Source organism: Chiloscyllium plagiosum, chromosome 19 (genome assembly GCF_004010195.1).
Source record: "Chiloscyllium plagiosum isolate BGI_BamShark_2017 chromosome 19, ASM401019v2, whole genome shotgun sequence".
NCBI classification, from domain to species: Eukaryota; Metazoa; Chordata; class Chondrichthyes; order Orectolobiformes; family Hemiscylliidae; genus Chiloscyllium; species Chiloscyllium plagiosum.
The window spans coordinates 10,138,220-10,153,219 of NC_057728.1; the positions used below are offsets into that span (position 1 = coordinate 10,138,220).

The window sequence follows — 15,000 nt, forward strand, 5'->3', positions numbered from 1 at the left end:
TTAAATCAAACGGTAATTGAAAGTTGCTGCATGAAAACTTTTAAAGTTAAATGTAAATAGGTATGGTATTTTTCTTCATACATTTGGTTTATGAAATTGTTTTTTAAGCACTTAGATTTCCTTACACACACTACACACAAGAAATGTCCCAGGTGTGCTTTTGGAGAGAAAGTAGGATTAAAAGAGACCATGAAAAGTGAGTAAATAGAAGAACTTGGGTGGTCAACTACTGAAGTATGCAAGCCAACCCCATTCTGACCAGAGCTATATTGCTGTTCCTTCACTGTCACTGGGTCAAAAATCCCAGAACTCCCTCACTAACAACACTGTGGGGTACCCACACCACATGGACTGCAGTCGTTCAAGGAGGCATGTGACAATCATCATCTCACGGACAATTAGAGATGAGCAATAAAAGCTCAATCTCGTAAATGTATTTTTAAAACTAGCAAAATTACCTGTTCATAGATATAATGTAATTTAAAGGAGGGCAGTATAGTTCAATAGGGCGTATCATAAATAAGTACTATACTGGTGGTCTGATGCTTTTGAACGCCTTGTTATAATAGTCCCAGTGCTCCTGAAACACATGGCAGCAAGATGATTTTTGTGGGAATGGGAATAGTGAAAAAGTACTTCAGTGCTGCTGTGTATATTTTTTTTAGAAGAAACCAAGTTTTTGAATGTAGTAATTAACTGATAATTGTGGCAGTTATTATCCCTTAAAGTCTACTGTCATTGACTGACCTTGTGCTCTGATATTTGTCTTTGTCTATGAATTTTGAAAGGGTCTTTTTTATTTAATAAAAAAAGGAAATATTTGCTTAATAAATCAGAATAGTATGATTAATTGAGTATCTAACATCTTTCTGAGCTGAATGTTTTTAATATCCCAATGGATGAAGATGTGCGTACTTTATTTTATTTTCTTGAGGCTCCTTTTTAGTAAATATTTTTAATTTTTTTATTTTCCTTCATAACTATACAATTCAAAATGAGTATGTTGCATTCAGAATGATCCTCCAAAGTTGACATAATCTTTTATTAGATTATACATCACAGTAAATTACAGGCCAGAGTGAAATAGACGACATATTTAATGTTTTTGTGCCATCAACACATCATTTCCCACCATCAATCAAAAGAGAACAAAAAGTTAATTCAATCTCTTCAGCTAATAGAAGCACAAAATGAGCCAGAAGAATGCAGAGGACTGTGAAAGACTGGCAGGCAGCAAGAGGGAGAAAGAGCCAGCAAAGTATCCAAATACAGAAGCACTAATGAAGGCTGCAATGTTAACCCTTCTGGTAACAAGCTGTAGACAGTGCGTGGAGAGATGGAATGGTAGGCCCACTATGCCTACCCACCAACCTAACTTTTACTAGAATTTTACCAATGCTGGGCAAGATGTAGGGTGGCAAATTGCTGTTTGAGGTCCTCTTTGCAACACCTTGAGTACTTCACTAGAAGTGCTTGTGTCATGTTGTGAGAACACCGAGGTACTGACAACTTCCCTGTGGGCTTGTAGTATGGTTATAATCCTATGCATTAGACATCCTAAACCCCAGTCTACGCCAAGGTCCTCTCCACTCAGGATGACCCCATCCAGTCTCACGATCAAACCTTTGCTGCAGCTAACCGTGGCTGAAGAAAATGATTATTTCCCATGTATTGGAAGCAGGGGCACGCCTCAAAAGAATGGGTAACTGAAATGGAGATGAGGTGAAAATGAGTGTGATCCCTCACAACTGGATACCATAGCTGGAGAGGTTAATTAACCTCACTAGGACAGAAAAATAAGTAGGAACAGATGATACAGGTGCTAACATAAGATATAGGAGTGGGAGTAAGGCCATTCGGCCCATCGAGTGCACGCCACCATTCAATCATGGCTGATGGGCATTTCAATTCCTCTTACCGCGCACTCTCTGTAGTCTTATCCATCCAATGCTTGACATTCTCTTGCATTGGTCTTCTTAGACATATACACCTTACAGCTCTGCTCATTTCTCTCTATCATGGGTATCTGTTGTAACACCATCTAAATAGCCACACTGACAATCGCTGTAATTCTTGACATCTCACTCCCACCCTTCAAACAGATACTCTCAAATATTGTCAGTTCATCCCCTTGCACAATCCATTGCTCACTAATAACCTTTTAGGGGAAGTCCTTTTGGAGCTCCCAAGGAGTACCCGAAAACTGGAAGTGGTCTTCCAGTATTAGCCACTGGAACAGCAGCAGCAAATATTTGAGATTCTGTTCAGCATTTCGAAATCTCCATTTTGCAGAGAGATCATTACCATGGATGCAACAATATCTCAGGCCTTTACATTAATGTCTACATCCAAGAATAACCCCCAATGAGTGAATCATATACAGCCAGCAGCAGAGTGCATGCTTGACATCACTTTAAATGGAATGCATGGAAGTCACTCATTAGCTGTTTAGTGCCTTGCTGGAGTGCATGAAAGTACTGTCTACAACTAGCTATTTGCCAGCAGGAAGATGTGGATGGACTACGAGAAAGGCTGAGAAAGTACAGAAAAGAGTACTCTGCTCTGTCTGTACACATCCTTCACCTTGGGTAGCGAATATTGTGCCCCCTGTCTTGTGAGCTAAGCTTACCGATGAACATATGCGATGATGCAAACTTTGGGACTATCACAGAATCCAAACTGTGAGAGAAAATTGTCATGGCCGTTTGTAGTTGGTAGCGCCCTTGCTTCTTATGTTATCCCATTCCTGGATTTGAGCATAAATGTCAAGGTTGACACTCCATGCTGCACTTTCAGGTGAGGCTTTCTTGTATCCCTGAGGTCATGTCTTCTCCCTTCTCGTTTTGAAGTACAAGCTCCAAAAACACTAGTCGAAAGAAGAACAAGGACGTTACCTGTGTCCTGGCCAGGATTTATCCCTTATATTAAAAAAACCACATGACTGGTGATAATCACTGTTTTTTTGAGCGCTTGCCATGTACAAGTTGGCTGCTTTATTTCCTACATCACAACAGTGACTATGCTTTGTATATGTTTTTTTTAATATTCAGTCATAGGACGTGGGTGTCACTGGCAAGGCCAGTATTTATTGCCCTTCCCCGACTGGTCTGGACAAGATGGTGGTGAGCAGCCTGTTGAACTGCTGTAATCCTTGGCTGCGAAGGGGGTTTTCAGATGTTTCTGATTATAAATGACAACATGTAAGTGCCAGTCGTGTTTTCCCTTAGCTGTCAAGATTGAGTGGATGAGCAGCCTTCCTCCACCTCTGCTAAGGCCACAGAGGTACCACCATTGTAAAGTAACATAAGCAGAAGAAAGTCTGTTTGAGCAACTGCATGCATCCTGACCGTGCCATGTTCTTCCTCCTGGAGTACCTGGTCGGAGCAGCTCCAACAAGGTTTGAAAAGATTGATACCGTACAAGGCAATGCCGACCATTTGAGTGACACTGATCCAACATTTTCAATACTCACTTCCTTCACCACTGACTGACTGTGGCAACACATGGACAGTATTACCCAGAAGATGCATTGCAGCAATGGCTGACCTCCTTTTCCAGCACATTTCGAACCTGTGACCTGTACCACCTAGGAGGATGATGGCAGCAAATATCAGGGCACACCATTACCTGCAAGTTCCCTGCAATTGTTCTGATGATTACATCATCCTGATTTGGAACAATATAGCTGTTCCGTCACTGTCACGGAGTCAAAATTCTGAAACTCCTTTTCTAACCATGCTACAGACAAACCTACACGTTAAAGCCCTCAGCAGATCAAGACAGTAGCTTACCATCAACTTATTGAGGGCAATGACTGCACTCTGGGTAATTAGGGTTAGATGATAAAAGCCTGGCCTGGCCAATGACGCCCACATTCCATGAATGAATTTTTTAAAAATTGGAGTCCAGCAATAAATGCTGGCCTAGCCAGTGATGCTCAAATTCCAAAAACAAATATTTAGGAAAAATGTAGAAACGATGATGGTCACCTGTAAAGCAGTGGAAATTTATTCTTGAAACGAGATCCATGAACGAAAGCTGCTCACCTGGGCAAGACAGCAGCAATGTCTTTATTTAGAGATTTTCCAGCCTGTCAGTCCCACAGAGCCATCAATCCTGGTTATGTTCTTGACTTGTTCCTATCTAATTTCACACACCTCTGTAAACTCATGCAAACTGTTTGTCAGTTAACAAATTTAGATATCACACCAACTAATATTCAAATATCAGGCTTACTAATGTGAAAGGGATGACTTGCTACCACACTGACATTTATAGCTGTTGTAACCATACACAATCCCACTGCATTGGCATATCCCCCACCCAGTCCGCTACTTTAAGTTCTGCCCATGATGTCTCGACCATAATATCAGAATACCAATGGAGACAAACAGACAAGAGGGTGAGTGAAATCAGGGAATTGTAGGTAAACAAAAGTTGTTGATGTTTTGGTCCTTGAACAGCCTCTCAAAAAGTCAACCAATTGTTACTAGTCTTTTTACATTTGGGACAGTTATGATTACTTAGAAAACCATAGTTTGATTAGAGATAGTCAGCATGGCTTTGTAAGGGGCAGGTCGTGCCTCACAAACTTTATTGAGTTCTTTTGAGGATGTGACAAAACACGTTAATCAAGATAGAGCAGTGGATGTGGTGTACATGGATTTTAGTTAGTCATATGATAAAGTTCCCCATGCTAGGCTCATTCAGAAAGTAAGGAGGCATGGGATATAGGGAAACCTGTCTGGATACAGAATTGGATTGCCCATGGAAGACTGAGAGTGGTGGTCGATGGAAAGTATTCAGCCTGAATCTCAGTGACCAGTGGTGTTCTGGGACATCTTCTGTGTGTGAATTTTATAATTGACTTGGATAAGGAAGTGGAAGGGTGGGTTAGTAAGTTTGCTGATGACACAAAGGTTGGTGGAGTTGTGAATAGTATGCTGTTGTTGGTTGCAATGGGACATTGACAGGATGCAGAACTGGGTTGATAAGTGGCAGATGGAGTTCAACCTGGAAAGTGTGAAGTGATTCACTTTGGAAGGTCAAATACAGGGTTAAAGGCAGGATTCTTGGCAGTGTAGAGGAACAATATTTAATTGAGGGAAAGTTTTGCTCATTCAGTATGTGAATGGTAGAGGGTTCAGTACATATGAAGACTATGTATGTAGTATGTAGATGAGGAATAGGACAGGGCCAAAGATAGATCTTGAGGGGCATGAGAAGTAATAAGTTCATAAGATACAGGAGCAGAATTAGGCCAATTGGCCCATTAAGTCTGCTCTGCCATTTGATAATGGCTGAGATGCTCCTCACCCCCATTTTTTTGCCTTCTCTCCATATCCCTTCAACCCATTACCAACTGAAAATATGTCTTAACTCCTCCTTAAATTCACTCACTGCCTCAACAGCCACTGCACTTTGGGGTAGCAAATTCCACAGATTAATAATCCTTTGAGAGAGGTAATTTCTCCTTAACTGTTTTAAATTTGCTAACCCTTATCCTAAGACTATGATCTCTCGCCCTAGAACACCCCACAAGAGAAAGCATCCACTCCACCTCTATTTTATCCACACCTTTTTTTTCATCTTGAATACTTCAACCTGATCTCCCCTCATTCTTCTAAATTCCAGAGAGCATTGGCCTAAACTGTTCAATCTTTCTTCATACGACAAACCTCTTGTCTCTGGGATCAATTTAGTGAACCTTCTTTGAACTGCCTCCAATGCCATTACATCTTTCCTCAAATAAGAAGACCAAAACTGTACCCAATACTCCAGGTACAGTCTCGCTCATACCTTGTTTATTTGCAACAATACTTCCTTACCTTTTATATTCTATTCCTTTAGCTTTAAAAGCCAACAGTCCATTTGAGCTTTTTATTATTTGTTGTACCTGCATGCTATTTTCTGAGACTCATGAACAAGTATATCCAGGTGCCTCTACACTGGAGCTCACCGAAGTTTCTCCCCATTAAGATAATAGTTGCCTTCCCATTTTATTTGAACAAAATGCATGACCTCACACTTATCCACATTAAATTCTATCTGCCACATTTTGGCCTACTTTCCTAATCTATCTATAATCCATTTTTAGGGTTCTTATTTCCTCATTGAAATTTACCATCACGCCTATTTTTATGTCATCTGCAAAGAGCCGCCTATCCCTGTATCCAAGTTATTAATGTAGATTGTAAACAGGTGGGGTCCAAGGACTGAACCCTGTGACACCCCACTAGTTACATCTTGTCATCCAGAAAAAAAACCCATTTATCTCAACTCTCTGTCTTCTGTCCATCAGCCAGTCATTCATCCAGGCTAATAAATTACCCCAATCCCATATGGTCCAACCTTGTGGAATAACCTTTTGCGGTAGCACCTTCTTAAATGCCTTCCGGAAGTCCCAATAAATTAAATCTACAGCATCCCCATTATCCACTTTGCTTATTACATCTTCGAAGAACTTTAGCAAATTAGTCAAACATGATTTACCCTTCATTAAACTGTTCTGACTCTGATGGATAGTGTTCTGACTTTCCAAATGTCCTGATATCACTTCCTTGATAATTCTAACTTTCCCAATGACAGATGTTAAACTAACCGGTCTATAATTTCCCACATTTTGCCTCCCTCCCTTTCTGAATAAGGGCATTATATTAGCCATTTTCCAATCTTCTCGAACCTTTCCTGTGTCCAGGGAATTTTGGAATATTGTAACCATTGGATCTACTATCTCTGTTGCTACTTGGTTTAATGCCAAGGATGTAGGCCATCAGGCCTGTGGAACATATCTGTCCTCAATTCTAATAGTTTGCATAGTACCTAATTCCTAACAATGTTAATTGTTCTATGTTCTACCTTATGTATTGTCTCTGATTTGCCTGCTCCAGTAGGACTGGTACTATTGTCCTCCACCATGAAAACTGAGGCAAAGTATTGATTCAACGTCTCTGCTATCTCCGTGTTCCCCACTGTTAATGGTGCAGATGTTCTCATTCTGAAGGTTTATTGTTAATGAATTGACGAACAGTATGCTTTTAGTTTAGAGTTTCTTCAAAGTAATAGTGAAGGAGTCAGCTCACATCTATTGGAGATTCTTCAAAGAAATTAAGAACATGATGGACAAAAGCAAACCAATAGAGTTAGATTTAGATTTTTGAAAGACATTTTGAAATGTTATAGAAAAAGGTTGGAAAGCACATAATGAAATTCAATCTCATAAATTCAACCTTTGATACCCTGATGTTAGAACTTGTTGATCTCCAAGGTAGAACATATAATGAGATTTTAACTCTGAGCATATCATTCCTCAGCTTATAAAACATTATTTTATAAGAACTTTTTATAAAGCAACCTACTATTTAGTAAGGCTGTAATACTTAATAGTGCAAATGTGTATGGCTGGCACATAAATCAAGAGACACCATTACAATCCTAGCATTACTCTAGATTTTCCGTGCACACATTTCAGTATCATTACATTAAAGCTTGGATTTTAAAATTGTCCTCTGCAGATTTTACAAAATCAGAGGCTGAAGGGGTCTAAAGAAGTTTATTAAATCATGAGGAGCATGGATAAAGTGAATAGCCAAAGGTCTGTTTCACAAACTAGAGTTGTCCAGAACTAGAGGGCATTGGTTGAAAGTGAGAAGGAAAGATTTAAAAGAGACCTAAGGGACAACCTTTTCACGCAGAGGGTAGGGAGTATATGGAATGAGCTGCCCAGGGAAATACTGAAAGCTGATGCAATTACAACATTTAAAAGGCCTCTGGGTGGGTGCATAAATAGGAAAGGTTTAGAGGGATCTGGACCATATGCAGGCAAATGGAGCTAGTTTAGTTTAGGATATCTGCTCAACACAGATGAGTTGGACTGAAGGGGCTGTTTCTGTGCTGTAAGTCTCTATGTCTATAAAATGTAAAAAAAAATTCCAATTTACAACCAATTGCTTTAATATTGTTTAAATACAACTGACAGCTCCAGTCGCATTCAACTAAAGTAATTTAAATTTGTAGAAGAGCATATAGCTTTTTTTTAGAAATAATTGTTGAGGTGCTAATCAGTATCAGAAGAATCCTTAAATAAAATGATGTTACGCAGCAGAGTGCCAGCTACAATGACAGATCAAACTGTGTTTTGTTGTTCTAATTATATTTTAGCTGTTGATCTTAGTAGGCCACAGAAGAAATTGCGTTAATTTAAGATTAAACATAATGGTGTGATTGACAAATAACAGTAAATAGACTATTATTTTGTACCAGAAAAAGATTATTCCAACTGGTTGATGAAACATGTACATATTGGAAGGAAAGATTTATCTACAATAATGGGAATTTTACATCATCCAGGTCCCATAAAGCATTGATGATGCATTTTGTTCTTTGGAAACCCAAGAGTGATAACAATATGCAGGTAATTTTAGAGCTAAAGGGAAAGTGATTTCAAAGTAAATAGTAATACTTACTGTAGCTAGTAAACAACAACCTAACTTTGTTTAGATTATATAACAGATGTTTTAAAGAGAGTTGAGAATGGAAACCACATTAGACTTGTTACTTTTATTAATTTAATAAACTCTCAAACCACAGCAATTTGAGAATACTATTGGTTTCAAAGCCTAATTAATGCTTTCATTACACTTAACATTTTCACATTTTTATATATATAAATCCCAATCAAATTGCAATTGCATTATGATTCTCTGTTTTAAAGTTTTAAAACAAAAATATGAAGTTATCTTTGACTGTGGCGGACAGATGTAGACCACACAACAATTCTTGTATTGCTCTCTAGGGAATACTGAAATTAAGAGTACTGTTCAAAAGTGAAGAGGTTTATGAACTTTGTGCAGTTTGTGTGGTCTGAAACTTTTTTTCTTATCTAGTAATTCATATGTAATATTACATGTGGAATTATAACTTGCACATATCAGTGATAAAACTATGTTTATTCTACTGAATGACTTTAAGTAAATTGGATAATTTATTTCAGCGTGATCTAGGTATATTTATTGGACTCAATATCCAAGATCAATCCTTCTTTCCCTATTGCCTGGAATGAGCCTTTATCCGGGTAGCATCTAAGTGCTTTGTGGCAGGTCCAAAAATAAGAGAACCTTTGTTACTGTATTACACTTACTGGATATATCACAGGCCTTCTCATAATCTTAACAGAAAGTTAGACTCGTGCTCAGACTCTACAATACAAAAGATTTATAGAGTCATAGAGATTAACCAGTAAAATGGATAATTGAAGAAGTAATGCAAACTATAAATTTAAAGTGGTTATATTAATAAAAATTATTCCTGCTTGGAATATGCAACAAGTCACTTCTGCATTTCACCAGGATGTAAAATGTGCTCATCTCAATGTGCCTGAAGTAACCTTTGTAGAAATATTTGCTGATGATAATTGTATGCTGCTTGGCGATTTTGTGTTCCTCTAATGACTTCAGATTGCACTATTTTCAATTTGAATAGCAACAAAAAAGACATTCTGAAAATATTGCTTGCTTGTTTTTCAATTATATTCCCTTCAATAATGAATTTTTCATTTAAAAAAACACATTTTAATATGTTCATGTAAGAAGTTTAAAGCTAACCAGTAATATCTTGGATGGCAGACATACCAAAGTCCCGTCATGATTGGATAATTTAATTATAAATTCCATCTTTCTTTGGTCTTTCAGGTACAACCAACAATAACCACTTTAGTTTCATAGACCTTATAATGCAGCAATGTAAGAGAAATGAAAAGAGATTTGAAATATGAAAGATTTCATATGCTTTTCACTAGTAGTAAGGCCTTGAATTTTAAGGAGCATTGTAATCCGAAATGAACACTCAAATGCATCTACCTTTGGGTAAACATCTACCATATACAGGGTTTTAGCTTGAGTACTATATAAAATTACATTGTTGTATGAATCTTTTTTTGTAAAAGCTGTGACTATTCCAAAAGCTATCCAATTAAATTATTTTGAACTAAAATCAGGCTTGTTACTCTTAATTTTAAACCTTTTCACTTTGACTTACAGGTTTATAGACAAGACTGTGAGACCTTTGGCATGGTTGTTCAGATGCTCATTGACAAAGACCCGTCATTGGAAACTACGGTACAGTTCTCACTAAGAGAAAATTTGCGTGAGATAGGAGAACGTTGCATTGATGAACTGAGAAACTTCATCGCACAATATGATTCAACTCCTGGAGAGTATGCAAAGAACTTGTAATTCCACATTTTGAATCCCTGACAAACTGCATTTGTTCCCAAGCCCATTTTCTAAAAATCGTAACCATTAATTAACATGTCTTTTGTTCTGAACTTAGCCACAGAAGCGAAGCAACTCTGTCTGTTATTTAAGTATATTTAAATGTATACTTCAAGTTGACATTGCAAAATCACTTTGACATATATGATGGGCAATAAAGTAAGTCTATATGGACCTCAACAGTACATTCTTTACATAACGATACCTGTAATTATAAGTACATTTCTGAGACCAATATAGGTTGAATTTGAAAGCACTTTTTGGTGTAAAAGAACCATGTAGAATATCTCCAACAGAAAATTTGGCAATATCCATGCTTAGGATCTACAGTAGTGTCTTGTTTTGACTGTTTGAGAGATTTTTGCCACCAGCCCAGCTAAGAAAATAAAGTTTGAGAAGATATGGTGGTTAACGTTTTTTGTACCTGGGTACTGAAAGGAAAAGAAAAATGTGACTTTGTGTCCTCTGATGATTGATTGAATGACATTTGTAACTACTGTGGTTATGAGTTGGACAGAGTAACCAGTTTTGTGTTGTGGAACAACAAAGGAGAGACAATGTTTGGCATTAGTAACTTGAACTGGAGAAGGCCAAACCAGGATTCTTATTTTTAATTATATTCACTCCTGTTAAAGAATATATGTGTATGTGCCAAGTGCAGCAAAATTACATTTGAGGAGGATGCCTTCAACTGCCAAATGATCTGTGACTCTTCCTCTCCAGGGTTGTACATGAAGGATAGACATTTGGGTGGGAAGCATGAGAGCAGTTAGTGTTCATAGGCAGACAAACTAGTCAATGCTTAGAAGGAGAGAAGAAAAATTCCTGATGTTAAGGCTATTAATAGGGCTGAATTCTAGAGTATTCCCTTAAGTGAACTCTTTATTTTTATACTGGAAACTATGCTATTCTTCATGATTTGTTAATTATTTTGTGTTGGCTTACTCCATTAATTAAAAAAATAGTTTATGTAATATTAGCCAGATAATACCAAATAATCTGTCTTTCAAAATGTGAACTCTGTTGTACAGAAGAACCCTCTTCTATGTTGGAAAATCCAACCTGAAAGCCAGAAGGCCAACTATAGCAATAGAAATTCCATTTTTCTGCACTTACAATTTTCTAAGTTCATCATCATCAATGTTATATATTAGATTTCTACACTGAAGAGGCTTTTATTTGTAATTAAATGTATTAGTATTTTGTATAAGTAATCAGTTGTTTATAACCAGATTCTGCTTTCATTACTGAAGTGACAGTAAGATTATTGTAGGAGCATAGATCAGCCTTGATGCACGTAGTGATAAAGAAACATGAAAAGTTTTAGTGTTCAGACTTCAGTCATTGTTAAAGCCAGAACACTCTGACAGCATAATGTTTTTCTGTCTTTTATGTGCTATGGTGTATAAAACATCATAATTGTTTCAAAATGTATTCAAGAAGTTAAGTGGTTGTTGGAGTGTTCAAATCATTCTGTCAACAGTGGAATGTATTTTATAAACTGGTTTGGTTGCTGGAATGAAAGTCTCCATTTTGTAATCTGTAGATGTCCTTTGTAAAATAAATTTACACAGCCACTTCTTACTGTGTGGTGTCCACATCATAATACTGATATAACTTAGCACAAGGTGACCACTCAGAAGAGAAGCGGGCAGTCTTTTTCTGAGCTGAAAAATGTGTTGCTGGAAAAGCGCAGCAGGTCAGGCAGCATCCAAGGAGCAGGAGAATCGACGTTTCAGGCATAAGCCCTTCTTTCCTGAAGAAGGGCTTATGCCCGAGATGTCAATTCTCCTGCTCCTTGGATGCTGCGCTTTTCCAGCAACATATTTTTCAGCTCTGATCTCCAGCATCTGCAGTCCTCACTTTCTCCTAGTCTTTTTCTGAGACTGAGTTGAGAACACATTCTTGAAGGAGAAGGAGCTTTCCTCTTCGTGTTACTTGTTTATGACTGTTCATGTTTGATACTTCTAAGCCATTTTCTTAACTTTTTTTGTTTGTCAATGATGATTTGCCATTACCTTACACGCTCAGGTAGGAGTGCAAGGAGGCAGAACTCATGTATGCCTCTACTGGAACAAGAATCAAAGCTGCACTGTTGCTTTTATTCTGAATCACTTGTGATTTAGACAACTGAACTAAACAGCCCTCTATCCTGATAGCGAAATGTAAAAATTTAACAACTTACAATTTTCTAAGTTCATCATCAATGTTACCTATTGGATTTCTATACTGAAGAGGCTTTTATTTTTCTTCCCCACACTACCGCCTGACAGCGGTAGTGCTTATTTTTCCCCTGCACCCATGTAGAGTGTGTGCAGGTTTATCGCCTGGTTATATTTTTTTTCCTTTTACCCCCCACACTACCGCCTAAGTGCGATAGTGCTTATATTTTTGAAGAGGCTTTTATTTATAATTAGAAGTGTTGGTATGTTGTGATGTTTTGTTTTTGTCAACAGAAATGTTGACTCAATTAGTTAACTGATCAGTTGGAGCCCCAGTAGGGGTGTCATAATTGAGCTTTCTACCTCTGACCAGAGGGAGGAAAAGTCAGTTCAAGTTCCCATTTCTGATGCATATCCAGCAATCGATATAGAAATGTGCAAGTCAGCATTAGGACAAGATCTCAGCAGTCATGATACTTCCTTTAATTAAACAACTTCACTTTCTTGGCTGACTGATTAAGCACAGTCCCTTAGAGGATTGCAAATAATCGTGACATCCAAATACAACAAGAGTCAATAATATCAGATGAGAATAAAATTAATGTTAGCTTTATGTCAGGATACAAATATTTTATCACAAAGTAAGACATTAACACAAATATTTAATTTTGGCTGGATAATCAGATTAGCCATAAAAAAAATTCAGCTAAGTTATGTGTTTCCTATGTAAGATCATAACAGTGTGAAACCACTGAGCACTTATGTGTAAATCTAAACCAAGCACAGAAAATGCAAAACTTAGCAAGTCCTACCAGAGTCAAAGCATTAGCACGGTTTCTGCAAAGATGTTGCCAGACATGCTGAGTTTCTCCAGCATTTTGTTTGTTTCAGATTTCTAGCATCTATAGTATTTTGCTTTTGTTATTTATTAGTAAATGTTATTCTTATTATTGTAGTATACTCCAGCTTTTTGAAAATGTTCAGTGACTTTTTCAGTGAATTGTACCAACTGCTCGGAACTATACAAGAATACTAGGGGCTTGGCAATTTTTTTTAACAAGTATTTTATCCCTTCGCTTCATGGCATGTTCTTGCCACTTTGCCCAATGGCACTGGCAGAAAAATCACATTCCGGATCACAAAATTGAAATACCAATTTGCTAATACTTGGACAAGCATGTTAATTTATTATGTTTCATTGTGTCATGTCAGATGGATCTATATACACCAATAAAAGAAATTAAGCCCAATATATGGAGTTTCAAAGTGAGATGAATATTTATTTTATACTGTCTCGCATTTAACAGTGTCCCCTCCTGTCTGTGGTGTTGCCATTTGTGTGTTTTGGCTTCTGGCCTCAATCCTGTAACATGGAGTTTCCTTTTCTTTGGACTCAGGAGCATCAATTTTCCTGAAGTGATGTGATAAACCTGAGACTTCGAGCTGGATTTGTCATGTCCCTGGAAGGTGTGTGTTTAGCAGGGTGTCACATAAAATGGGTTTGATGGCCAATTCATTGCCTTCCCATCCAACCCCAAGCTATCCTGGAATAACAAGAGTGGGTGCCAAAATCAACAACTCTCATCATATTTAATTAGTTAAAGATAAATTGAATTTATTAAATATTATGCTGGCAATGCCATAATATGGTTGGTGTGGGCAGCCAATTTTTGAAACATTGGGTAGCTCTTTTCATATTGGATGCCTTTCTAAATGATGACGTAATCCTTTTCTCCTGTTGGACTTTAAAACCCAATCGTCCGCACTCCTCATGCTCTTCTGCTTGAGCTTTCCCCACTAAATGCCCACAATCCAACCTGGGTCCAGGAAACATTTGTGGCCATCACTGTGGGATTACTTCCAATTCCAGCAGTGCCATCTACCATGGTGTCCTAGAGATGTACAGTGGTCCAACTCAACCACGCCGACCAGATATTCTAAATTAATTTAGTCCCATTTGCCAGCACTTGGCCCATATCCCTCAACCTTTCCTCATCATATACACATGCAGATGCCTTTTAAATGTAATCCACCACTTCCACTAGCAGCTCATTCCATACACACACCACCCTTTGCATGTAAAAATTGCCCCTTAGGTCCCTTTTAAATCTTATTCCCTCTCGCCCTAAACCTACACCCTCTTGTTCTGGATTCCCCCAATCTAGGGAAAAGACCTTGCCTATTTATCCTATCCATTCCCCTCATGATTTATAAACCTCTATAAGGTCACCCCTCATCCTGTGATGCTCCAAGAAAAACAGCTGAAACCTCTCCCTATATTTCAAACCCTCCAACTCTGGCAACATCCTTGTAAATCTTTTCTGAACCTTTTGATATTTCACAATATCCTTCCTATAGGAGGGAGAGCAGAATTGCACACAATATTCCAAAAGTGGCCTAAACAGTGTCCTGTATGGCTGCAATATGACCTCCCAATTCCTATAGTCAATGTTCTGACTAATAAAGGAAAGCATACTACACACTGCCTTCACTATCCTATCTACCAGCAACTCTACTCCAATGTCTCTCGGACCTTACTATTAAGTGTATATAAGTCCTGCCCTGAT

At 37.9% G+C, this 15,000-nt stretch overlaps 1 protein-coding gene across 4 annotated transcripts in view; it reads left to right on the forward strand.

Annotated features, from left to right (window-relative positions):
• The window catches only part of pphln1 (periphilin 1), a 155,512-nt gene extending 143,660 nt beyond the window's left edge, over positions 1-11,852 (forward strand). For all 4 annotated transcript variants that reach the window (XM_043709067.1, XM_043709071.1, XM_043709070.1 and 1 more), the window contains one exon: positions 10,038-11,852. In XM_043709067.1, the coding sequence (XP_043565002.1) occupies positions 10,038-10,232 (195 nt within the window). In that variant the 3' untranslated portion in view covers positions 10,233-11,852. The remainder of the gene's footprint in view (positions 1-10,037) is intronic.
• The last annotated feature ends 3,148 nt before the right edge of the window (positions 11,853-15,000 follow it).